General features: G+C 32.1%; 1 protein-coding gene across 6 annotated transcripts in view; it reads right to left on the bottom strand.

The window, feature by feature from the left end:
* Positions 1-27,762, bottom strand: part of LOC116430995 (uncharacterized) — a 289,607-nt gene that overhangs the window by 145,287 nt on the left and 116,558 nt on the right. The window contains exon 1 of one of the 6 annotated variants that reach the window (XM_076367613.1): positions 86-1,321. The exons of the other annotated variants lie outside the window; for them this stretch is intronic. Within the exon in view, the coding sequence (XP_076223728.1) occupies positions 86-265 (180 nt within the window). The 5' untranslated portion in view covers positions 266-1,321. Of the gene's footprint in view, positions 1-85; positions 1,322-27,762 lie in introns of those variants that run through there. 6 annotated transcript variants of the gene reach the window in all.

Below are 27,762 nucleotides of genomic sequence, written 5' to 3'. Positions count from 1 at the left end.
CCGTCGATAAAACGGTCCCGGAACCACGCCGCGTTCACAAGCGGATCGTAGGATCGCGTTAGGATCGAACGGATTTACGGCTTACCGTGTGCAGAAGATCTTTGAGATGCGAGGAACGAGCCGCCACCCTCGAGGATTTCGTCCTTCGGACAGTAACCAGACTGCCTTCCTTTCCCGCCAGGATCCTCGGCATCGTGTTCGATCTGACCAATCGATACTCATCCCCGTTCTGCCTTCTCTTCTTTCTGAACGTGCCGCACAACATGTTTCCACGATCCTCTTCGCAATTATCTTGAGAGACTCACTTAATTGATCATCGATCGTGCAGTTACAAGTTGCGGCGTTTACGTGTTACGCGCCTTTCACTTCGAGAATACAAATCCCGATTCGCGTAGAAATCCTTCAGCGAAATGTTCACGGAACAACGTTCAAAGTCGAACGTTCACAGCGCGATTTAATCACCGATTAATCCAATCTACCGGCGCGGCAGGTCCTCGGACCCGTAACAAACGTGCGGAGACCGATACGGTCCTGGGATTCCATGCACACGCGGCCACGCACACCGATGAAACCGAATATTTTTTCTCGCCGCTACACCAGCATGGCGCCGCGTAGAGATTCCTGCATCTATTTAACCGCCCCACCACCCTCTACCGTTCCGGCTAACCAACCCTCGCCTCGTCCCTTTTATTCCCTGATGGTCTCTTCGCGTTCACTAACACGCGGTCCTCCCGCTTTCAGCATCTCTTCGCGCCAGTCTTCTTTTTCCGTCCTGTCCTGTCCTGTCCTTCGGACGGTCTCTCTTGTCCAGCCGCCAATCTATCACGACACCCACGTACTAATTAAGACCCGACGACGCGGATGTGCACTCTCGCGCCGCGGGACTCCGACGCGGGATCGAGGTGATCGACCGGTAAAAGGAACTGGTTGGATCGATCTCTGGATCGACCGTGACACGACTGGCCGAGCACTCGACGCGGTTCACACTCACGGTTCTCGAACAATCCTCTTTGTCCGGATGAACGTTGCTCGAGTCTCTTTTGATCCTCTTTGATCCTTGATCCTTGGTACACGTCTCGTTTTTCAGCGTTGTTCGAAATAACGATCGGCCTTTCGATACATCCGTTCGATTGGAATGATCCTGATCGATGGGGGTAAACGTTTTGGAGCGATCTCTCGGATTCGGTGACACGATCTCGGACGCACGTACGGTTTTGGAGGGAGCCTGTCGACGCGTTTGCGGTCCACCTGTTGTGCAACCACCGTTTCGGCTCGGTCGATGCTTAATTAACGGAATCTCTGCCAGCTCGAGTCGCAGTGAGAGCCGAGAGTCGACTGAAGGCATAAGGCTCCGGTTGTGGTCGTCGAAGGAACCCCACCACGTTGATTTCAACAACACCCGGCATCCAGCCCGACCGGACGACCTGGTCGCGTGGCGCTCGGCACAGATACGCAGTGTTTCTCAAAATCTTCTCCTTTTCGTTCCTTTCATTCGCGCAGCTTTCAGTTTGCTCTCTTTATCTGAGTTGGTCCCTCGCGAGGGAACGCCGGTAATCCGAGAACTACGAGATTTTTTCCATTTTGTGCATTTGTGTGGAATTTTCATGGAAATAGACACGATTTTTGGTGCAGCTTTGGTTTTTTTATTTGGGATGAAGACACGTGCAGAACAATTGTTGATATGAACATTGAACTGGATTATTGTTATATGGAACCGACTAATAAAATTGCGAAAAATATATTGTTTTCAGAAAAGAACTTCCTTTTGTCGTCTTTGTTTAAAATCTGTAGTAGTGTAGAACATTAAAAGGTATAAAATATTAGTTGCAAAAATTCTTTTATATTTACTATGGTTATTGAAGTACCTTTAAAGGTACAAAATACATAAACTCCTTCAGTGGGTGTTTCACCTTCAGAAATTTATAAATGGAATAAGAAACTGTCTATAATTTCAAATGAGAACCTCTATAAACTTGCGAAGTTTCAATATTTTTTATCGGGTATACTGACGGAAAAATATTTGAAATAAAATTTTCGTAAATAATATATTTTTATGTTTACACTTTGAAGCGAGAAATCAAGTACTTTGATTTTGTATTGCAAAAATATACTAAAACTATTTCTGTGTAAAAAAATTCAATTATAGAAGAAAATAGTTTTATAATACAGAGTACTATAGAATTTACCAAAGTAAAATTAAATTAAATTTCAACAAATGAAAATATAATAACACATATGAACTTAATACAGTCTAATCGGAAAATCTAATGGTCAGATAACGATAAGAAATAAAAAATGTATGAATGTATTTTGTGTTATATTATGTTATATATTGTGTTTTTCATTGAATTGTCTACTACTTATAAGAAGAACGCGGATTGCCGTGTGTAACTCTACTGTAAAATCCGAAATTATAAGTATAAAAATTGTGTAATACTTATTTAAGGTCCTTAAGAATATTGATTTATAAATTGACTTATCTGTGTAAATCTATTGGGTCTTACATTAAATTTAATAATATGATCATATTTTGCCATAATTTCAATATTTTTTTCAACCTTCTCGAATGAAATTCATGCCCTAAGAAAAAAGCAGGTTTTATGAAAGTTATGTTTCGCCAAGGTTGTTTCATATCGCGCAGTAAACAACTGTAATACCGTCATTCCATTGATAACACTTATCAAGGTGTAACATGGAAACTTTATTTATTAATTTTTATAAATTAGTACTGCTATAATTGATTATTTCTTTAAAAAAGACTTTAATCGCTCATGTGGTTTTATTTAATATCTTATCATTTCTATATTATTTCTATATTATTATATTTCAGACTTGACAATTTAAAAAACTATCTAGAATAAATGAAATTGAATAATAAACTTTATAACTCAGTTTATTTGATATGATATTCATTTGAAACATTCTTATTAGCATGACTATTTACAAAATTATTAAAACACTTCTATTTGCAAGATACGCATCACATGATTTCAAAAATTGCTATCTCCCCTTATCAAGTGAGTAATAAACACTTTATAATCCTACAACAGCTATTTGTAGCATCCTACATTTGTTTTACGAACGCTGTAACCTATCATTATAATCCAACAATTATTGTTGTTCTTGTAATTATATCAGTTATCATTTTGTGAGACTTGGTAATATGTTACGACAAAATTTATTATTAAGTAACTAAGTTAAAGAATGTACACTCACTACGCATTAGAATCTTAATAAAAATTGAAATTGTTTAAATAAAGAAAATGTCATTTCAAAAACGTTTACTTCTTTGCACTTTTGTCAGGGAATAACGAATCTCGCTGATGCAACTTTGACAGTAGAGGTCGTGAAGCCACCAGACTCGGTGGTAGTGTTCGTCTCGCCACAATAGAGCCTTGGAGAACGAGAGAACGTCTATTCTGAAATTCAAGAGCGCGAACTGGGTCACCCGGATTGAGATACTTCCTCATTTTTTTCCATCGTATAGAACGTCCAATAAATCCTTCAGGGTTATCTCATTTAGAAACGAACCTCCTGCGAACAACTTGTTGTTGTGTAACGAGGAATTTCTCAGAGGAAGTCGACGGAGCTGCATTGTCTACTTGAGAAACGACTTTGAACTTGCTTGAAAATAGGCTGGTAATTATGATCGTACTCTCGCAAATTATTTATTCCTTCGATCGAAATGCAAATTAGTCAATCGCGTAATTTAGTGATTTTAAATGGGTAGATCCTTTATCTTTTTCGGGAACCTTAATCACGCGTTACATTGTTTGAAAATTAATTGCTGGTTTTCTTAATTTCGTATTCATGTAAGTAGGATATGGTAATTTTCTCTAGATACATCGCTTAACCAAATGATAGATTGTCTAGTCTCAGGACCTACAAAAAAATTACAGCGTACATTCTGACCTGTAATAATCTGTCTCCTATTGAATAGACGAAAGTTTTAAATGTTTGTCTTATTTAAATGATTAATAATTAAAACTTTAGCAGCTGTTGAACGTGAATAGATATGCATCTATTTCTCGCACGATGCATCACTGTCCACCCTCGCACTGACCTGCCTCACGCATGCATTTATTGGCGGATCGTTATAGTACAAGAAGATTTTTACTCATTACTATATTGAATGTGCGAAGAAACAAATTGTATATATGAATATTAATATTAACTAACTTTTTTATTTATATTCTTAATCTATGTGATACATAAATTCAATCCATTTTATGCAATGTATACAGGGGTTGGATATATGTTTAAAATCTTCTAAATAATAATACAATGTTAGTTACCCAACTATCCAGCTTCCTTTTTTCCATTCCTATGCATCATTTTCTTGTTTCAAGTACTTTATGCAATGCGTATATTTATAAAAACTTGATTGTTAATATAAAATCTCAAGTAGAAAATGTTGTATATTTTATTTGATTCGATTTGATTATCTAAGTAACTTCTTTATCAGCGTAATGCCTTAATTTTATTTCTATTTGACTGTTAGACAACGTATATCGACGCTAATTGAAATTTTTTACAGAAGTTTATGGAGAAGAGAAATTCACTTCATTTCTTAACAGCTTCGTTTGATTAAAAACAAACGATAACTTTAATAAATAATTAGTTTAAAATAAATGTATAGGAAATAACAGAATACTATGTTATTATCATAGAATATATTAAATATAATTTAGTTGATTTTATTTTATTCCATTAAGTATATTAAACATACCAATTAATAGCCTAATTCATTATTCTGAATAGCACTAACATTTATTTAGCATGAAATAAAAAACTCATACATCTAATAAAACTTCAATTTGCTATATATTTTCAGAAATAAAATCTATGAAAAGTTTCTCCTATTTTTAACAAAAATATAGTCAGTTGACAAAAAAGTGATGCCAACTCTGTGGATGCATAAACATAATAAATCAGTTTACTATAGTATTTCCTGATCTTATTCCATTTAATTTTACTCGGTTATATAATTAATAAAATAAATTAATAGTATTACAATGAACTGACTTATTTATGTTTGCACATTATACACAAATTGACATTACGATTCCAGTGGTCATTCCAATCTATTAAATAGAATATTTTTTCTGTCACAAGCAATCGATTTTTCAATTGTTGAACGCTGCACGATTTCATAGAGCAAAATGCCCAAAAAGGGAAAAATCTAATATTAAATCATTTGATTGAATTGCGTTATTATAATTGCACACTGATCTTGATCCATGTCACCTCATTTGGTAGCATTTTTTATACTATAGAAATGTTGTCAAATAATCGTCTTTCAATTAAATGAACGTAGTTTCATATTGAATGAAAGTAATTCGATTTGGTTGGGGGTCATCGGTGACCTCCATGGCATTCAACGTGTTAAGTAAAGGATTAAATTGTTTGTACAAAAATCTAAGTTGTCAGAGATTATGCACGAAGAATGTAGGTCAGCAGATTCGGGGCGTTGCTGAAGATATCTGTCACTTTATGTAATACAGCTGAATATCACTATTAATGTCACGACCGAAGGTCTCCTTCATCCGTGAATATCTGTGGTTTAAACTGGGCTCCGGAGCCAATCGCTTCTCGCGCGAACGAAAAGGTATTATTTTCCTGCTTCCTACCCATGATCACTGGTCATTGATCAGGAGTATCGGTTGCTTCCTGTCACGAACCGTTGCACGGACGAAGGCACCGAACCTTCGTCGCACGAGCGCCGATAAAAAGGAATCAGGATCGCGTGAACAGTTAACACTAGAACTACAGTACCAGTCAAAATGACTGGTTTCGATTTTTTGTTTCGCAATTATTGATATCTTAAAAGTATTGAATATTCGAAATGATCTTGAAAATAAATAATTTCATTTGAATACTATAATGAAGGTCTGAAGAAACTGAAAATAATGTATTCCTACAATTTTTATAGGGATTACATATTAATCGTATTAATTGCTCGGTAATTCTAGTGTGGTAATTCCCTTCGCACTCGTATGTCATGCTTGAGATGTCAATACAAATTTGTTATACTTTAATTGTGGTATTTTAAAAAGTATCATACCTTAAAAGATTATAAAAATTAAATCTTATAATAATAATAATAATAAGTAACATAAATATAAAACGTTGCATTCTACCGCTGTACATTACTTTAACTCATTTCCCTAAAAATAAATACAAGTTTACACCCAACAACATTGAAAATAAATCAAGTGCAAAGGGTTAATACGCTATATGGGGACAGAGAAAGAAACTGAGACATTGAAGTGATATTTCGAAGAACTCCAAATATTGAAATTATTTCGAGATTTCATTTTACGTTTCATAGATAGTTTGTCCCAATGGCAATGTTATATTAAGTAAATATGCTCAATGGAAACATTCTTTAGAGGAATATTGCTTTGAAAATAATGTTTGCAAACTTGAAGACATGAGGTTAAAATCTATCGTTATTATGCGTGTAAAACTTTTGTTAAAAAATGGAAAACTAGAAAAAATAACATTACCTGTTATTTTGTTTAAATTATTATATCTGGGGGATAAATATATTTTAAGTGTAATAATATCACTTCTTTTAATTAAATTTTAAAAGATTTCATTGTTTTCAAATTCTAAAGTTTTTTCATAAATGTTTGATTTCTAGCATATTCTTACCTCGCAGAAATTTGTTAATAATCTTTATACATATTCATCTTTTAATTATTCTAGTGTACATCATAAATTGTCACATTTTGTTAATTTTCTTTAAATTTTATATTTGCATATTTCCAAACTCGTTTCTTTCTCTTAATGGATTGAAACGTTGTATCTGTATAATCGATCAGCCAAAAATATTCTTTCTTGAAATGAGTGTCGACAAATGATTCAATGATTCGAATGTCTGACCATAATTGTCCTCACCTTGCCAACTTCCGTACCCTTACGACACAGTATATAATTTACGCCATGATGTCGAATCGAGTTGACCACCACGTTCTGTGACTAACAAAACCAGCTAAGTGACCGGTGCATTTACATCAAAATCAGAATAATCAACTGCAGCGTGCACCATATTACAGGGGTGTGCTACCCTTCGCCAAAGGAAATGGTACGCAAATTTTGTATGACTCATCGTGACTCAAAATCGATCCAAAAACCAATGTCACATAATTAAGTGACAGTTTTATGTCGATTTTAATTTTCAATTTTTATTAACTTACGTAAATATGAAAAGTACTGATAAACAATACTTCACTATTTGTTTGTTTGTTTGTTCTTTGGTGAATATTTATTTTCTTATCAAAGAGAATATGAATAAATACTTAAAGTTTTATACAATTAATACTAGAATTATAGAACAGTCAAATTGACAGATTTGTATTTTCTTATAGAAATTATAAAAATACGTTTATTAAAATTTCTATTGATATATAACTTTCAGTATTATATTTCATATACTTTATTCAATAATTTATCAGAAAATCTATACTTTTTCAATATTTGAAAAGAAAAAATCGATCATCTGTTTCGTAATTACAGTGTTAAAATTGACATATAAGTAATAAACTAACAATTATAAAACCATGAAATAAGTGATGAAATGTACTGAAGAGTCAATTAATAAATTTTTAAATCGTGCAAATATAAAAGGATTCACTGTAGACTAATAGGAAAAAGTTGAATGCAACTTTCGAAAACTTCAAAATAAAACTACGCAGCAATATCCGAAGATTAACTGAAAATTGTCCCTCTTAAAAAATTACTAAATAACAAATATCCTCTTTTTTCAATTCTGATACAAATCAGAATTTAGTAGATTACGCGATTATTACTAATTGAATTGTACGCAGGAAGTTTTGGAAACCGCGTGAGCGTTAACCGTTGGTTTCCATTAACAGGAAATAACAGAATGGTCCAGCAGCGTATAATTAATCCATTAATCTCCGGAGCCTTGAGCATCTAAATGAAACGGAAGATGGAAAACTTCTAAATGAAGTTTCCCCTCTAACCAGCGAAAGGAAATATTCATCTCATTTTCTCCAATCAATTTTGTATATAGCTTCAATTTGCCTGGCAGAAATTAAAGATATAAGTAAGGTATTTAACATTCACGTAATTCTATAAAAGTCTGCAATATTGCTATATTATACGTTTGCACATTGTACATCAATAACATATTTCTCAATTTCTTTCAATTAACATTTGACATTTGCGATTAATATTTGAATATAGATTTCTAGCAGAAAAATTTAATACGATTTCAACTAATAATCAGTAAATTAACAAAAAGAAATTGATAACTAGTGAAATTAATTTATTTTGGATGTATATTGAATTTTAGTATGTAATGTGGTATACATGCAATGTAAAATTAAACCAGAAAAGAGAAAAGAAAAGTCGTTAATGTAGATTTTAAGGGCTTAAATAAAATTTATATAAGGACATTTCGAAAAGGTGAAAGTAGATATCGGCGAAGTTACAGAACAACGTCTATTAGAGTGTGAAGATGTATGTCATAATGGTTCGGTGACACCCATCCGGTTCTAAATCTTCACTGTTTCTCAAACAGCTTCCTACGACCGAAAGGAAAATCTAATAAGAGCCACGAGCCCGTAGAATCGTTTACCTACTTCTTTCAAATAAAGTTGTCTGAGGCGAAAGGCGATCGGATGAACATCGAATTATTAGGTGAACGTTAAAACATTCAAGATTATCCTTAACGAGATCAGCTCTTGAAACGGAAATGACATATTTTTCATTAGACTTGTAATTAACTAAAGTTTTCATAATTACTGCGGTAATTAAGAGATGAATCTTTGCAACTATAATTTGCTTTATAGCGTGCTGGAATACTTGTAACCTCGTCATAATTATACACATATATTATTTTGTTTAATTTAGATATATTCATCTTATTCATATCCAAAAATGGGATTAAAATAAAATTTTATTGATACTTTTTTGTTACTTTATTTCAGTTAATATTGTTTTAGTTATAGCGATTTCGATATTATTATAATCTTAATAAATATAATTATAATTCATATAATTATAAGGGATTGTAATCATCATAAACTCTACTTTTCTAATTCTCCTAAGATTAATACAATGATAAATCATGAAATGATTTGAAGATGTAAAAACTAAAGTAATAATGTTTTTACTATGCGAAGACTAACATACCCTATTAGATTTTTTAAAACGCAGGACTCTTTATATATTATTAATTATGACTTAATTAGATTGATCAGATTTGTTGTGTATAAGATACATTTCTCTACAATATGTGGGATTAAGACTTTATCACTAAATCTGGTTAACGACAGATTTTACATTTTATGCTTGTTTGTTGATAATGAAATCGTGCATTCGCGTGCACCTGCTGACTTAGAATCTACTCTGGCGAGACACTTAATGGCCGGCGACTGATTTCCGGGATGTGGACACTTTTCGAATATATGAAGTAGTCAGTGACTTGTTTCTAGGATAGATTCATAGATCTCCTGCTCTCGAAAGATCAGTCTAGCCAGAAAAGTAGAAATCTTCAAATGTACGTATAATAAACTAAATCAGTTCATTGAAAGTCTATCTGAAATAAAATTTCACAATTGACATTTCTATTTGTAATTTGTCAGTGTAAAACCGCAAGCAATGAAAATTAGTTATGTATTGACATTAAATGCGTTCTCCCTTTTGGATTTATTTTCAAAATTTATATTCTACTTAATTCTATAAAATATAATAAACAATATAATTATATATTAATATAACTATATAAAATAATTAATTAAATAATATATTTATTCCATATAAAAATACAGAATAGCGTTACATGTAGACAACACAAAATATAAAGAAAAAGGAAAAAGATGAGTGTACTATCATGAAAAAGTATTGCTTTCCATTGGGATTTAAATATTCTATTTATAATAAAGAAAAAGGATACGTTATCACGGGAAACAATGTATCAGTTTATAATTAATTTACAATAAAATAAAAATGTTACTAGTAACAGAACGACTAATTCTAATATTGTTTTCAAAATTTTATATAATCAACTGAAAAGTAGTAGTGCACGAAGAACATAATTTCACACCACTACAAATTACATTTAAAAAAATTCATTCAATCAAATACATTATCACTGGAGTAAATAAAAAATATTATTACATGCTACGTTCAAGTAAAATTGGTAGTTTAAAAGATTTAAAGCTGAAGAAGATAACGAAAAGCAAATCCTCGGAGGGAAACCTCGAAGGCAGGAGGATGAAGCTCACAGAAAAATCACGTGAAAAATTTGAGAATCCCTGGTGCACGCCGGTTTTACCTGAGGGGTACGCATGCGTCGCAACCGACAGATGTTTCCTCCTCGCCAACTGTTGCACGCTGCGGCGCGCGGCGGCGAGAGACGAGGCTGCATTTGATTTACCAAAGAAAGAAAGACGAGGAGAAGAAAGGAAGAAAAATCCATTTTTCCTGTTTCTCTCTCGTCTTGCGTCTACCTGGATCTATGGAAAGCAAGAGAAAGAGAGAAGAGAAGAGGTAAAGGAAAATCTGCTCGTCTCTTTGTGGGGTAGCTACGATGAGATCCCGATGGACAAGTTACGAGGGGGTGGACCGCCCATAGTTAAGCTTCCCAACATAGTCTTATGTCCTTATGAATGCGATCAATCGCGCCGATAAGCGCGAACGTGTTAGACGAGACCTAAAGTGAGATTTATAGGATGTACGAATCTCTTAATTTTAGGGACGTTATGATTTTACTATCTGTTTATTGTCTATAATATTTCGAGCTTCTTTGATGGTCAGACAATTTACTTTGCGGTGATCGTTGATGGATGGATTTTTTTTTCAAATTTTCAACTCGTATTAGGTGCTAATGATGTTATTAAAGAGTGGATGTGCGTGATAGATTTGTAATTTTAAATAGTAATTTAGAAAACAGGAAATTTTTATATATAAGTATACTATTTTTAAATTATAATTTTAGTAATTTTGTTTTGAAACTATTGAATATTATTACAATACGACATCACGAAACTATTGGTTTTTCTTGCACATTGTAACTGAACGTAACAATGATATTATTAACATGGTTCCTTATGACAATAATTATATACTGATTAAATTTGTTAACCCATTAACCAGTAGCTATGCCCATATAATCACAATTATATGTGAATAAATATAATTCTCTACATTCCTAACATTTTATGAAATACCAGGACTACATTCAAAGCATGTCTTCCTTCTTTATATATACATTTTTTAGTATCAAATTGTTAATAGCAACACTAAATATTCTTAACAAATAAAAAAAAGATTCCCATGGCAATAAGAATCTCTAAACCTTAAAATTACTGCAACCAAAATTCTCAACGAAGAAATCTAACTTCCTACTCATTGGAAACTACTTGTCTTGAAACTATTCCAATCAAAAGGCGGCTAACATGATTAATCAAACACTGACCAGATACTTCCGAGGAGCATTTCGATCGTAACGTACGAAGACCATCGAATCAAATCGTCATAAAATATGGTCGAACGTCTCATTGTCAGCGACAAGAGCAATGTCGCTAGCGGGGGGAAGAAAATAGGGCGACGAGAGTGCCGTGGCACGGGACTCTCGACGAGCAGCCCTTGGAAAGGTATCCGTCTGCATGAATCGCGGTGAAAAAAAAGAAGCAGGGACGCGACCGAGACTGGAAAACGGAGCAGGATAGTGAGATGGAGGAATCAGTGGAACAGACGAGGACAGATATAAAAGCAGGTGATACCAAAGATCTGCTTCTTGCTCGTGACCGGTTCCTGGATCATGGATACGCGGTTTACTGCCGCTTAATAAGCTGTAATAAGAACTGCCGGTACCCTTGCCACTCGATATTCCGTACGCGATATATCTCACCGATGCGATTGTAACACGAATCGTAGAGGCGAGCAGGTGGTTCGTGGATCGTTTCGACTTCAATCATGCTGTCCATCGGGCAGGCGCCTCTTTCCAGCAATCTTACCGGAGCTGTCTTCGTTGCGGTCAGGTTTTGATTTGTCTACCTCGCCTCGCTCCAAATAACATAAGGGGATAATTGCTACAATCGACATTACGAAAAGGCAATCATACCGTTTGCTATACGTTGAAGGCGATGTAGTATTGCGTTTCGTATTGATCTGATTGATCTGATTTCTTTCTTGGTTTTATCTCATTTCTTTTTTTGGAAATTCGTTGTAAGTTTGTAAATCGTCTTTTTGAAGGATATTTATTTTTCAAATTTATTTTTTGGGGGATTTTGTGCTTGCACAGAAATAGGTAGCATTTGAAGAAAATATTTTTAAATGTTCATGGAAATGGAATATTTATTTATCTAATCATGATTTAGTTTTATGAGGTATAATTAATTTTTTGGAAATATGTCCTGCGTTAAATCTTTGAAAGCATTTTCAGTATTGTATGGTCCGTGTTTATTACAATCAGAAGTTAGTGCAATAATCTTAATTTTATAAATTACGCAATTTTCTATATAAAACTATCAACAATCACTATAAAAAGATTAACAATTTTATAATATAATAAAATTATATTACATCCCATTTTCCCACTAAAGTGTACAATTAAAAAGGTTTCATTTACTTGCACTATCTCCTAAATAACATCTACCCATCGTTCCATCATGATACTTTAATTTTACCACACAAAACCCTTAAACCAAACGAAACACATACGAAACTTGCCGAAATTACATTGCAAAATAACAATTATATAACAGTGATCAGTGCCTAAAAACTGACTTTTACAGCGTCTTCAACTAAAGTTACAGTCTGAATCAAGACTGACGTGATTTTCTGTGTCATTATCGAATGATTGACTGTTCGATAGTTAATGAGCGATCCGTTCTTAACGATGATCACCGGCTGGACGGGATAAGAATCCTGATCAATATTTATCTTCGGCAATCTTCAGCTCTCGTCAGATTCTAAACACTTTGTCCCGTCCCCCCAGCCATCATCATGTCAAACCACCTCTCGCTCGTCTCTTCGTATCTCGAGGTCTCGTTCCTGTTGGCCAACTACGCCACGCTCAAATCTCGGTCGTCGTCGAGGGGGAGGCGATTGCTTAACGACGCCAACCACCTGCCCCGTTGAAGAGGAACACGTGCTGCAGCTACGAGGCAGCTGCAACCCAAAGGATGACTCGTATATACGGCCGGGACCGGCTTCCCCTGTTTTTCGAGGTGTTGAGAGTGTTGGGCTTGCAGGACACAGGTATATACCCGGCACGGGGCCTTGGATCACCACACCCTGGAACTTCGCGTCGTTGCTCACTTCTCGAACTTTCGATCCATTATGTATCAAGCCTATGAAGTTGCTACCGAAAGTATTGAGTCATTCTAGACGAGCTCCGTGTCCGGGAAGCGGCCGGTTTTTCGATACTAAACAAGTTTAACGCACGTAGGACAGTGACCTCTTTGGTCGTCTTCGGAGTTTCCCTGTTAGAACCTTGTGTGTTAACCCTTTGCATTCGAAAATATTGTTTATTGTAAATATTCAGTATTTTCTGATGAAATATTGCTAATATTGTTTCCAATTAATATAACAGTCGTTGTCTTCCAAGTTACCCTCTTGGAGTTTTTTACGGTAATCCTTTGTACTCAACAATATTGTTGATTGTAAATATTCGGTATTTCCTGATGAAATATTGGTAATACTGTTTTCAACTAATATAATAGGAAATATTGTATAAATTAAGAGTTAGAACTATTTTATTTTTATGTTTCATATGTTGGTAATTTGTAGAAAATTTAATATTAGATTTGAACGTTTATGATTTTGATGTGTTGAATCAAATGGCAATTGAGTCAATTATCGAGTGCAAAAGGTTAACGACAAATCTGGGCTGAGAGTAATGACTAATGTGTGTGATGAAATATTTTGTCACAAAGCTTCGTATGACGCGGAAAAATTGGTTACAACCAGACACACTAATCACACAATACGTAATCCTATTCAGCGAACGGTTGACTGTTTTCATTGACGATTAAAAAGGCCTGTAGATGAGTAATTGTTCATAGATGTACAGTATGGTTTATTTTAAATGATTTTTCAGTTACGTAAAGATCATGCGACTTGTTTCCGAGATATTCAAACTAGCTGGATACTTTCCAGGTCCACTTCGTATATTATGCAGTCCTTTTGACATGGTGTGGTCATTTCTATGGGCCACCTATGTGAATCATACGCTATGTGATAAGGTCAGGTCGAAAATAACCGAGCATATTTTCGCTTGTTTGTCAGAGTGCGCGTAATTCACAATGACATTTACTGTTACAGTTTTGATATATGGATCAGTGATGAATAAAGTTTTGTTCTGATAATGAATAAAAGATAAGAACAACGAATGGACGTGTATTCGGTATTGATGAATGAGTAATCGATTAAATAAGAATTTATTCAAATAATTATTCATTGTTCAAATAGGTTCTGACTGTTATAAATACATTTTTTTAGTTCGGTAAAGAGGTTCAGTGGTCATTCGTTTAAAATTAATTGCAACAAGCAAAGAAATAAAGATAACTTATTAGCATAAATGGATAGTAGACTCAACAGTGACCCACTAAGTAATTAATAATTATTCTTAATAACATTTTCTTTTGCTACGAAATAAATAAGTAATATTTATCTAAAACACCCAAAATTAATTAGGTAGTAAACGTGTTGATTTCGAATGACCTTTCCAGGTGCGTGCGGACTCATAAAACTAAAGTACGATTTTTCTGCAGCATAAACGATGGACCTTTCATCTGCATATAGACTATAAATAATACAGTCGTTTATTCTTTTTATTACTTATTATTTAAATATATGTTTCTGATTAAATACTAGAATAACAGTATGAAATTAAAAAAATGAGTCCATTTACATAAAATAAATTGCTGGTTTTAATTAAATATTGTAGGTACATCTTTTGATTGTACCATACATTGTTTTCTTAAATAATTAGTTCTGTAAATCTTACTTAAAATATATATAACAAAAATTTATCTTCATTCAATATCGCAGATGTTCGCCTTTTAAAATTGTAATGCGTGTTCCATGATTATAATCAACGTCCAAGACCACAAATACGCTGAATTATGTGATTCTATTCAATCGGGTAAACAGTATACTCGTCGTGTCGTTAATCCGGAATCTTCAACAATGCAGAATAGCCACATAATAGCGAAACATCACGAATTTCAAAACTAGAGTAGAATAGTATTGGAACAAGGTGATATTTCTATAACTGACCAACAGATCTGGAAGAAGATTAGGAGGGAAGCAACAGATGGTAGACAGAACGCGTGGCTGATGCTATCATAGAAGTTTTCTGTTCCTTCTATTTTGTCCGCCATTCCCAAAACGTAGAAAAAATTGGAATCGATTTACTTTTGTTGTCAAAGGATAAGTTTTCTAGCTAGTTCACAAAGTTCGTCCGCATTCACTTCGAACCTTGAATTCAAGTGTTTGACCCTAAACTGTTTTTTAAGAGGATTCCAAATTTTATGCATTTACGTAGGAGCATAAGATACAACTAAATATAATGTAATAAAATAACAAAATTTAATGTAGTTTAATGGAGATTTTATTTTCTGATTTATGTATTAACCCTTAGCAGTCCTATGCCGAGTCAGACTCGACGTCAATTCGATTTTATTGCAACGTCTACTTATTTTAACAATTTTTTCTATATTTATTTGTAGTACCACAATTGCACCATTTAAAGGTACCATTTCAATGACTCCCAAGTATTCTTGAATAAATAAACAGAGCGTCATATTAAGCTGTAATTTGAACATTTAGAAATATAATTTATATAAGTTTAGTAAATATTTTAAATAGAATTATATAAATTCTTCCTATGATATTTTTTGTAATATTTTAAAGTAGAAAGAATATAACATATTTTCCTTAAATATAGATGTATTTTACATGACACAAAAATTGCTAATACAAATTCTATTCTTGAAACCAGAACCTGTGGCTGAAATTCGGTTAATACTCGTGTAATATATTTTAAATAGATAATCACTTCGAATCAAATTTAATATTTTTTTAAAGTGCTATGGTAATTAGTAAAGTTGCATGGCTAAGTGTCTTTATATAAAAAGGAGATTTTTTGTTACCAGTATGCAATGTGTTAGAGGTATTTTCTGATATTCCGCCCTTTCCAATAGCTATTGCTCCAATTATTGACAGCGCCATTCCAAAGTTACTTTCGTATTGGCAAACTGTATTTAACTTGCGGTTGATTTTGCAATTATATTATGCTTTCCCCATTAACAGTGTATGGCCTACTTACAATTGCCTCGGAAAGTAAGTCAACGACTCATCAAACGTATTGCTCCGTATTATTATTGAAAATTTTGTATTTTCATTTGTTCTAGTATATAATGGTCTTCTGTCGACTTTTTGTACGGTTGACACTGTAATTACTTTTTGCATTAATTTTTAAGAAAACTTAAATGGGAATGTTAACTTACTTCTAATGAATTTTTGTGAGACGATGATGTAATACGTTCTAGAACGTAATTAAATATTTGATTTTCAAGTTATCCATCTTAATGGTAGTTTGCGGTCTGTCTTATGAAACAAATTAATTATTTGCTTCAGAGCTGGAGGCTACTTTATCATTTGAGCGTTTTGTCACAATTGACACATGGTTATTCATTTTAACTTACTTTTATCCCAAAGTGAAACAAAAACGCGTTCAGTAGTTTAAGAGTTAAAGATATAGACAAATTAAAAACAAATCAAAAAATCTAATTCAGTATTCATCATAGTATTAATGTTGTAATATTTTAAGCATTCACATATTTTATATATGTCCTCCAATCTATTCTACCAAAAGCCCTTATAATCAAAATTGAAGAGTTCTTCGTAAGGTGATCCATAGTAATTCCACGTAACTATGTTTTATCTCAGTACAAAGCAGAATCTCCGGGGTAAAATAATGTCTTCATCTCGTCTAACTGAAAAAATTTCACTAAAAGCAGTATCGGTGTCATTTCTCGTGCGGGCAACAAAGAAATGCAGTGATAACGGTTCGCCTGACCCCAGGGCTGACGAAAACAGAAGCCTCACAAGAGACGCGGAAGTGAGGATCGCCTTACGAGGACACGAGGGAGGCTGGAAGTGGAGGAGGAAGGTCCGGCAAATGGCAGCTGCCCTTGGGCACGTGGTCCGTACCGTTACCTGAACTATTCCTTCAATTTAAGGTCTCCTTTTCCACGCTTTTCTGTGTACTTTCTTTACGCATAGTGGGGAAGCTTTTCTCTGTTGACCAAAAGCTAACAAAGAGGTAGCTTGGGTTACGAAAACCAGCTGATACGACTTCTCTACGAATGTAGAAGATTCTTTTATCTATCGCAAACGTTCGGGAGACGGGAACGTGTCCACTGTCATACACCTGGATAGTAATCATTATAGATTGAATAACACGATTCACTTATTTAACAGTTACGTCAATAAACACGGAAATATATTGTTAGACATAGGAATATTTAATTACTAAAATATATAACTGTTCATTTACACGTATCTTTTTTATTATAAAAATATACATGTAGATATAGATGATTTACGCATGACAGACGAATATTTTGTATATTATAAATCTTTATTCAAAGGTTTATTACATGAATATTTTGTAATTTTGTATTATTATCATATTGTATGAGTATTATGAGTTTATGTTAAATTTATAGCTTACATGAACTTGCGAAGTACAATAATATAAACTTGTATAAATGTCCACATTTAATTCGAATGAATTACCAACTTAAATAATGTATGTTTCATAGTATATTATATAATATATTTTATACCATGCTATATAAATTATCTTGTAACATATTTTGTAACGTTCACAATATAATAATTCTCCGTTTATTTTGATATTTCATTGTTAAAAAAATTCCATTTTTACCATTTATTTAATTTCATCTGAATCTTTTTATTGGAAATCATTTTAATTGAATATCTAGCGCAGAGAAGTAAGTTGAAACGGATCGATGAGTGTGCACGTTGGAAACTCAATACTTTTTTTATTCTCGTCGACAGCTCTTTCATCGTCAATTACGTGGCAGTAACGAGCTCTACTAAATTCGATCGTCAAATGGAGGGTTTACCTGAAATCGTTTCTAACGAACTGAACGCTTAACCGAATGAGGCATAGCCATGATCAGGGTCACAATTATTCTTCTGAAGTGAATTGGAATCGTGCTTAGGGGTGAAATGTATGAAGACCATGGCGGAAGTCAAGAAAATAGAAGAAGACGTTTCTTTGGATGGAAATTGAGTACCTATTCTTATTCTAGAAAATTAGTTTCTCTAGAAGGGAAAATTAAAGTGTTTGTATCCGATATGAAATACAAAAAGAAATAAATAAAAAATATGTTGGAAATAAATGTCAACAATCCTTGTTAAATTACGCATTTCAAATATAGTATTTATTTAATTTGTATAATTTGCGACTAAGAACTTTTGTTATTGATAATAAATGGATAAATGCTCGATTAAAAAATACTTTCCCATTCTCGGTTTAGCCCTCTTTTTAATAATTAAAATTTTAAGAATCAGTATATTTTGACTAATTACTGAAAATGTGGATTATTAAAAGAGAAAATGTTTATACAGTCTTGTTTCTAATTTTTAATGAATAACAGTAGATTTAATATAACATGAGAAGTCATTTCTAAATTAAGATAAATTATTAAAAATCTTTCCTACATTTAAATAAATTAAGTGACAAAATTTGAATAACATTTGTATATTTTAACTTTTATTTTAACTTATATTGTAGATAACTAATCATACAAGCAAATGAAAGAATGTGTCAATTGTAAATGTCTGTACCTATTTCCAATCTAATGTAATACTATTAGCTTATGAAATTTTTTAAATTAGCATTGATGTTCACAATTAATTTACCATTAATCGATAATTAAAATATTTCTTAGTAACCTTCGTATAATAATAAATGCACTGTTCTGATGTAGCATATTATAATTTATGTTCTTTGTAACTGACATTGTTTAAAAACTTAGCTTTAATAAATTGTATCGATATGAATTGCATTAATCAATAACTATAAATCTAACAATTAAATCATAGCAATTGCTATGAAACGTTCCCGGTATGGACACTTAAATTAGTAGAAATTCTTCATCACGTTAATGAAACCGAATATTAGGGAATTACAACCGGATATAGTAATATTGCCGAACAAAGGCCGCCGTTGTCTCTACTCGTGATTAACAATGCTAAGAAGAGCCGCGCGGATGCGGATATAACGAAGCCCGCATACTAATAGCTGCCGGAAGCCCCGAAACGTTTGTCTATTTTATTGTGGACGTAGTTCATCATTCCTGTAACTTGGCCTGCCTTTATTATGTCAAGGACTGAATCGCGTTATGAATGCGTGGGTAACTTCAGAATTGATGTTCCCCTTCTGTCAAGTGAAATCGCGTAAATGTGATTTTAGGCGGTCCTTGTAGAGTACCTTGGTTTAGTATTTCTTCTCTACTTATAATCGCTAATACACTCACGGCAATTACAATTAGTTCTGTTAATTCTGTTCTGTTAGTTCTATTAATTCCGTAGAAATTTTTAAACATCTCTATTCTGCATGAAATTAATAAGGCTTACATTTTATTTTAATAAACGTGTTATTTTACGTTAAAGATATTTTAGAAATTTGGTTCTTGTAATTTATGTTATAAATATGTAAATTTTTAATGACCGCCAACATGTGCATATGAAAAAAATGTACAATTATGCAAAAGATATTGATGACTTTAAAAGTTTCATGTTTCCTAAACTGAATGAATGCGGAGATTTGTGTATCTATAACATACCTTAATTAACGAAGTTTAGTGAATACAGATTTTAGTTAAATTTAACAACCTACCTGTATGATTGTTAAAACGAACGTAACAAATATCCTAAAAGAAAATTATCCCTTATTTTCTATTTTTTTAATAAATTTGTGCTTAATTATATCACAAGATTTCTAGATTCAATCGTGATATAGTTTTAACATTAGTCGTAGAGGATATAAATAAATAGTAGTTTACTATTAATTACAGACGAATAAAGGTATAAATAAAATGACAGATGAGTTATCGGTATAATTGTTATAAATACATAATAAATAAATTATAAAATAGTTCCCATAATACACCTTGTCAGCACAGCTGTGTAACTTTATTTTAAGGACTCGTATTCTGAATGGAACATTTGCGCCACATATATTTAAGTCGCGAAAGTTGCAATCACACCTGAGTTGATAATAGCGAAAACTTTATTGCCAGCGGGTAAAACAGAGAACTGCATTAAGTCGGTAATGTACTTAATGCTGTTATTCCGTGGCATCACCGCCGAGGAACAGTGTACACTGGACATCTTATGGGATTTAGAGTCCAATAGTCTGAAATATCGATTGTGTAGACAGAGCGAACGTTTTAATATGCCCTCTATGAGTAGAAGTGGCGAGTTTAAGAATTACATTCGAAACGATAAAGAGCTTTCTTTGTAAGTCAAAAACACACATGCATGCACGTAAAATATATTAGATGTCACGATAGAATTGTTGATTGTCAACTATTAAACAGTCGATTACGTGTATGGACTGAAATTCTTTTTTATTGAGAGATTGCATTCTTACAGTTTCGAAGCAATATACTGAGAATGTTGTTAGTGAATATAGAAAATTTGCTTACTGAACATAATAAGTCCAAACCTGATTCTATTAAGAGAATATTTCCTCAGAAACATTCTCACAATGCTATTGTAAATTTTACCTCTTATGCAATATAATTCGAAGATCTTAAAAATTTTGATAGATAATGCAAATAATTCACTAGTAAAAGATCAAAAACATATAAATAATAATAAGTAAATAAAAACATATTTTCTTGTTGCTTCGATATTAAACTTTTCTGTATGGAAAAGTGTCTAATATCTCTAAGAAAAAGTAATTGTAACCAAATAGAAATGATGCAATGCCAAAATTCTCCGAAGCAGGTTTACCTTTAAATACTACTTTGTATGTTGATTTTTGTTTGCTACGTTTCACAACAATTTATACACGAGAACAGCCGAGAGATTCTTTAATAATATCACGTAAATCAGTAACCGGTGTAAGTGAACTGGAAATGATAAATAGACATGTCTAGTCTATCGCTTTTCGAATATCAAATTGCGTTAAAATGTGGAAATGAACAGCGAGGAAAATATTTATCAATTTCATGTATTGAATTAGTTATTATGAAAGCAATTTATTAGAGAAAATCGGTGTAATGAATTATATTGTGATGTATTCACATTATAATGAACCACTTATTGCAATTGGATTGATGAAAAATGTATGTGCATTTACAATTTAATCTCGATAAAAACCATATTTTTATTATTTCTCTATTTTCTATATTATTTGCGAAGTAAATATTATGTTCTTAACTGGACACGGCATCGCAACTTTTCTACAGTTTCATCTTTATGGAATGCAATTATGCAATTCAGCGGTCTCGAGAAATCTTGCACGTACTGCATAACAGCATCATCACAAAGGAGATGTAATATTTATATACATATACAATAATCTCCTGTTGAGTTTGAGAAACTTTGTACACTGATTTCACTTTACTGGAAAGCATACATATTGACATTAAAAAATAAGTTGTATATTTAAACAGTAATTTTTATGTATCCTTCCTTTTGTCAAAATTTTATATTTCTTTTGTGTTAAATAATTCAACGTCTATATTTTACTTCTTAAAGTATATCACCGTTGACAAGCTTATTCAACTAAATTAAATATAAGCTCTGAAGTTGTCATGGAATGAAGAGAAGATCAATTTGTGAAACGAAATCATGTATCTTTTTAAGTTGTTAAAGAATGGTAAATTTATTCATTGTTCGCATGTATTATTTAATAATCTTTTCTCTCATGTTTAAAATGTTTTATTATGTGAAATATCTTAGCAGGATCATGTGGAATATACACAATGCAATGCAATATGTATAATTGTGAGCAAGCACATTTTATTTATCGTAATTTATTTGTCAGTAGTTAATGTAGCCATTCAAAGTAAAATTCACTATAAACTTCTGCAGTTTATGTATCATATGCATAGGAATAAAATAAGCAGGACATTACAGTTTTTAAAGATTCCTCATTGATATTTATATATACGTTGAATATTATGTAATGACATTTAATACTTCCTGCTTACATAATATACTATTACTTATGAAAATTTCTCAGTTAATTGAGACTGAAGACGTGCAACTACCCCTTATAATTTTTTATTACACATGAATATCAGTTACGAAAAAAAATAATTAAACTGCAAAATTAAGTTTTAATCCTAGCTTGGACAATACCGAATCACTTCCCGTCTACGTTTTAAATGTAGAAAAAGAAAAATGTGAAATGTATAAAATACATGAACAAACAGCATGAAATAAACAAAATAGTAATGTATGTGTATCATACAAATAAAATATAAAACAAGAAAGTATTCTAAGGTGTTTATTTTATATCTGTGTAATTAATTTATTTATTAATTTATTTTATTAATTTATTAATTTATTTTACACTGAAAAGATAGATTGCAATAATAAGTATCGAAATTTTTATTTGCACTGAAAATAAAGATTAGTGAAACACCTACGTAGCAATACGAAGTACAAAGATATTAATGTAAAATTTCGATAGTTTCAAATATTATTAATATTTAACTTTCAAATGAATAATGTAATTCCTCGATAAAAAAAGTTGTTGTTGCTATCGTGTGTACGGTTAAGATTATCGTCGGCTATAAATAAAGGAAATTTAAAACTACTTAAACGATAAAAGGGGATAGAAATAATAATAAAATGTTTGTCTTGACCGACTTGGATAATTTACCATGTAATTCCCGAATTAATATGTACATTTTAATTTTAAATTTCAAGATATTAAAATGGTGAAAGGAAAGTCAGAAAAAAATAAGGAATTCAGGATAAGCCGAATTATCAATAAAATTGGAAGCCGAACACTGTATTTATATATGTTCCAGTTTTACCAATACCGAATTTATTCAAGCCGTAATTAATTGACTTATTGTAAGTGAAAGCAGCAGCTTCTGCATCAACCTCATTATTCTTAGAATTGTCCATGTACAATACATATATGCGAATGAGCAAAGTATTTATATTAAGTAGCTTTTTCGACCCTGCAAATAGAAATCTATCTGTTCAAAAACTTATAAATAACAACAAATGTTTATACATATAAAATGATCAATTAATCTGCTTCAGTATCTAACTAATAATTTGACGAGCAGTGTCACGCAAACGTGACCTACGTCAATCAAAATACAATATATCAAATTAACATATCCATTTTTAACACTCTACATTTGACTACAGATACTTTTGAATAAATAAATATTGAATTTTACAGTTGAAATAATATCGACTTCATTATTTCCCAAATAAGAAGTATATTATCAATAAATTAAATTAGATAAGTTGGTAAATCTTATATTAAAATATATTAAGTATAGTAAAAAGTTCTGTCCGACGAACTTCAGTTGACTATATAAGTTCATTTCAATTTCTAGCACGATGGTGTTCGTAGGCTCTCAGAAAAGAGACAGAATATAAATAAAAACAGAATCATAAATAACAATAGCAATTTTAATGAATAACACTAAAACTAGAACAGTAAAACTGACTTTCTAATTATTTTCTATAGAAACTCCAAGACTGCATGCATTGAGATTTCAATCAATTTCTTTAGAAATTTCTCAGAGAAGCATCTGCTGTCTTTTCAACAAATGCAGAAAGAAAATATCATGAATGAATCGATGAGAATTTTCATTCGTCTGGTAGTTTTAGTGTAAAGCATTTGTACATTATTTTAAATAAAACTTTGATTGCAGCGAAAAATTCTAAACGACCTTTTACTACATAATACACGCTATGAAAGTAATAATTAATTATTTATTCATTTGACGGGCAGCCCTTTAGTACAGAATAAGAAAAAATATAAATGAAACGTAAGGAATTTACAAAGCAAGAGTCTTACAATATAATACAAAAGATAATAAAATAATAAGCAAATAATCATATACATTAGAAGAAACATTTGTTTGCTATTTTAGAAATCCTACCCTTTTTATTCTTAATGTTGTTAAGTGTAAACTTTTATTTATTTTTAGAGATATGAATTAAAATAGTTTGCAGCGATAGAATTCAACGTTTTATATTTATTTTATTTATTGTTACTACAATACGACATAATTTTTATAATTTTTTAAAGTGTACTACTTTTTCAAACAATTTCCAACGCTCTATAACAAATTTGTATTATCATCTCCAGCATGACATACGAACGCGACGGGTTAAGGGAACAGTGACAGGCGTGGTAAGCAAAAGTGATCCGTGTTTTAGGCGATCGCCGAATGCGGTCGAAACATAATCGAGCAGGCGGGTCGGGGTCACCGACCAGAGTGCTCACACGTTATCCATTCTGCGTTGCCAGGTTATCGATCTGTGAACAGGCGCCTTGACTGACCTCCGATGCACCGTCAAGTCCAAGTGCAAAAGCTCTCTCACCTTTCCGCTCTCAAGCAGGAAGGATCAGGCGCGCGCATCGTGCTAGACAGATAATCGAACATCGCAGTTCCTCTGCAGATTTACGTTCGTTCTGTACCAAACAGCTTGCTTCGTTCTCGAGTAACGTAAATTTATTTCACCAATGGCACACGTGAGAATTCTAGCGTAAGCTTCCAACACCATTATTGTGAGAATGTCAATTAGGATTAAAAATTCATTTGGAAATGCGGGGTGGTTAAGAGGTTAACGATTATTCGATTCGAATAGAAGTTTTTCATTTTAATTTATTTACTCTCTTCAATTATATATTAAGTTTTATTTGTTATTTTGTTTAACTACTTGCCTTACAATAACGTGTCCGACTTGTGGTGAATATTTTAAGCAATATTTATCAGGATAAATATTATTCAATTCTTTTAAATTCGGATTAAACATTAATCATCTGTTACTAATAATTATAACTTAGAACGAACGTAGACATAATGTAGCTAGAATTCTTCCCTTTTTTCAATAAATTATTAATGGGAAAGTATTGTAGTTGTATCGATCATAATTATATATATTTATATATACTTTAAAAAACGTAATTCACTGAACCAGGTTGTATGTTAAAAAATTCGTCAATATGTCAATGTGATAAGAGTGACAAATTTTACTGAAAATTTAGAAATTTTAATCTAATCCAAACATAACACCTTGGATACCATTATTATATAATTAAAGACCTTCTTTAATAATTACTTATTTAAAAACTCTTTAAATAAGAGTTTCATTAAAAACAAACACCCATACTGATATCCTTATATCTTTACTAAAAATAAATTGTAACTTCTGGAAACACTTGTAGATGCTATTCGTAAACTAAAAAGTAGATTACTGAACCGGGGAGATAATTAGAAAGCTGTACTGTATAACAAACAACATACAAAACGTGAACAGAAATGATCAAATTGATACTAGGGTATGTACACTTTCAGACACTCGCCTATGTTGCCCGTTTTGTTGCTGACCTTTCCGGATGAAATAACGCCGCTTTCGTTGTCTAAACTTTCACCGATACTGCGAACGCATCATTTACGATTGACAATAGCGCCATTGTTAATGGCAAACAATCCGAATTTCTTTGTTTCTTCGGTGAAGATGATACTTATGATTCTTATTTTTTATGTTTTTCATTGAAAGTGGAAACAGTTTCGGTTTCTATGCAACTTAAAGAGATTTCATTTTATAGAAACATATTGTATCATAGAATATGTAGATAACACGAAGATAATTAATTTGACAAGCAAAATTAAAGTACAGTAACATTCTCTCACACAGGATTTGGTTTTTAAGAATGTTTGAGTTGAATATTAATTCAGTCATATACAACCAAAATACAAATATACTTCATTTTACAATTTATATGTGTAGATACGTACTATAATTTATACATATGCTATATAAACATTTTTAAATGCGATGTAATCGTTTTGTCGTTCATTGAAACCAGAAAATCTCTGAAAGCCATCCTAATCAAACTCCTTGGTTATAAACGATTGAAATAATAATAAGACGCTGTGCAAACCTGTAAAGAAAACATGAAACGAAGATACAAAATGCACAGAGGATAATTGAAAATAAAGTAATTAAACAATATAAAGCACATTCAGAAAAAAATATAGTTGATTTATATATTTAAAAGAACTTTCAAGTCCAAAAACATTGAATAGTATGAATTCATTATTTTTTGCAGTCAAATTAAATATATTATTTTTTACTAAATTAAGAATATATCAATACTCGATCCAACGTGATTTATAAGATTCTTAATTGTGGTAATTACATATAAGCTTAAACAGTACATTCAAACTTATTTATCTTTAACTTTTTAACTGTTCATTTAATATAATTTTATATTATTATATTATTATTTAATATTATTCAACATTATTTAAACTAATTAAAAACTAAGTGAAGTATCACAACAGGTAAACCTACATTTTCGACTAGCTCACTAAAATTCTCTTGTCTCCCGGTATAATGAGATAAACGAAGTTTTCCAGTTTCATATGCAACAAGTTACTATCATTGTTTCTAAATTTAGAAGATGGACAGGTCTATGTACTAAATACCTACACGTCACGCAGATATCGATCTTTTGGCTGCCGCGTGGTTTGGAACTGTGACTCCAAGTGCAAGTGCAAGTGCAAACGCGGAAACTCTTTCGGTCGTTGCCCGCGACTTGAACACGTTTAATCTATCTTCTGTTACACGAGTGAGCCCCTCGTGCTCTCGCATGTATCTATCGCGCTCCGCCAAGGAGATACGGCCGGGCAGTTCTTTTAGAAAGCGTTACGTATGTATTCCTTAACATCCAGGAAAATTTTCACGTATCGCGGAGTTTACTGATCTTAATTTAGTTAAGGTAAAATTTAGATGTTGATTTTCTGGGAGATACATATATAAATAAATTATCGACGATTCAATAAAATAATTAATAGGGCTACGGGTTCTGTTCATTCAATATACGCAGATGCATATAACGCAACGAAACAAAGGTTTCACGATTTGATAATGTTTTTACATAAACTTATAATTTAATAAATACTAATTTAATAAATACCCTGTCTTATGAAATTAAAAATGTAGCTTTGGTTTCTTTGAACTCTTGCTCTATGATTTATTTTTGAACTGTGGTCGATCTTACTACTTTATTATCAATAATTTATTGAAAATAAGAAAAGATTTATTCTATACCAACGCGTGCTCTAAGGAATCATTGATGACAGGGGGATAATATGTAATTTGTATTTAAACAAACTGAATGATATTTATGTTTGTTAAATTCTATTTGAAATCTTCATTACGAGTTTGACACGATTTTGTAGGGCAAGGGGTTAAGCTGGTTTTTAACTTGAAAATTTGAATGTAGAAGTAACCATGGTTTATTATATCATGAGCATTCATTGCACTAAAAACTTTGCTATTGCAAAGTTTGCTATTATTACTTTGCAATTGCTTGGCAGTAAAACAGCACTAAAAACTTTGTTAATTTTCGTTAAAAAAAAGTTAATCTAAGTCGCATGAACTTATAATATATTATGAATAATGAAATCGGCAAACTATTGCATAGTTTGCATTGTCATTATTAATTTCAGTGAT

Source organism: Nomia melanderi, chromosome 5 (genome assembly GCF_051020985.1).
Source record: "Nomia melanderi isolate GNS246 chromosome 5, iyNomMela1, whole genome shotgun sequence".
NCBI classification, from domain to species: Eukaryota; Metazoa; Arthropoda; class Insecta; order Hymenoptera; family Halictidae; genus Nomia; species Nomia melanderi.
The sequence above is the reverse complement of the archived record's forward strand: the minus strand, read 5'-3'. Positions and strand labels throughout refer to the sequence as shown.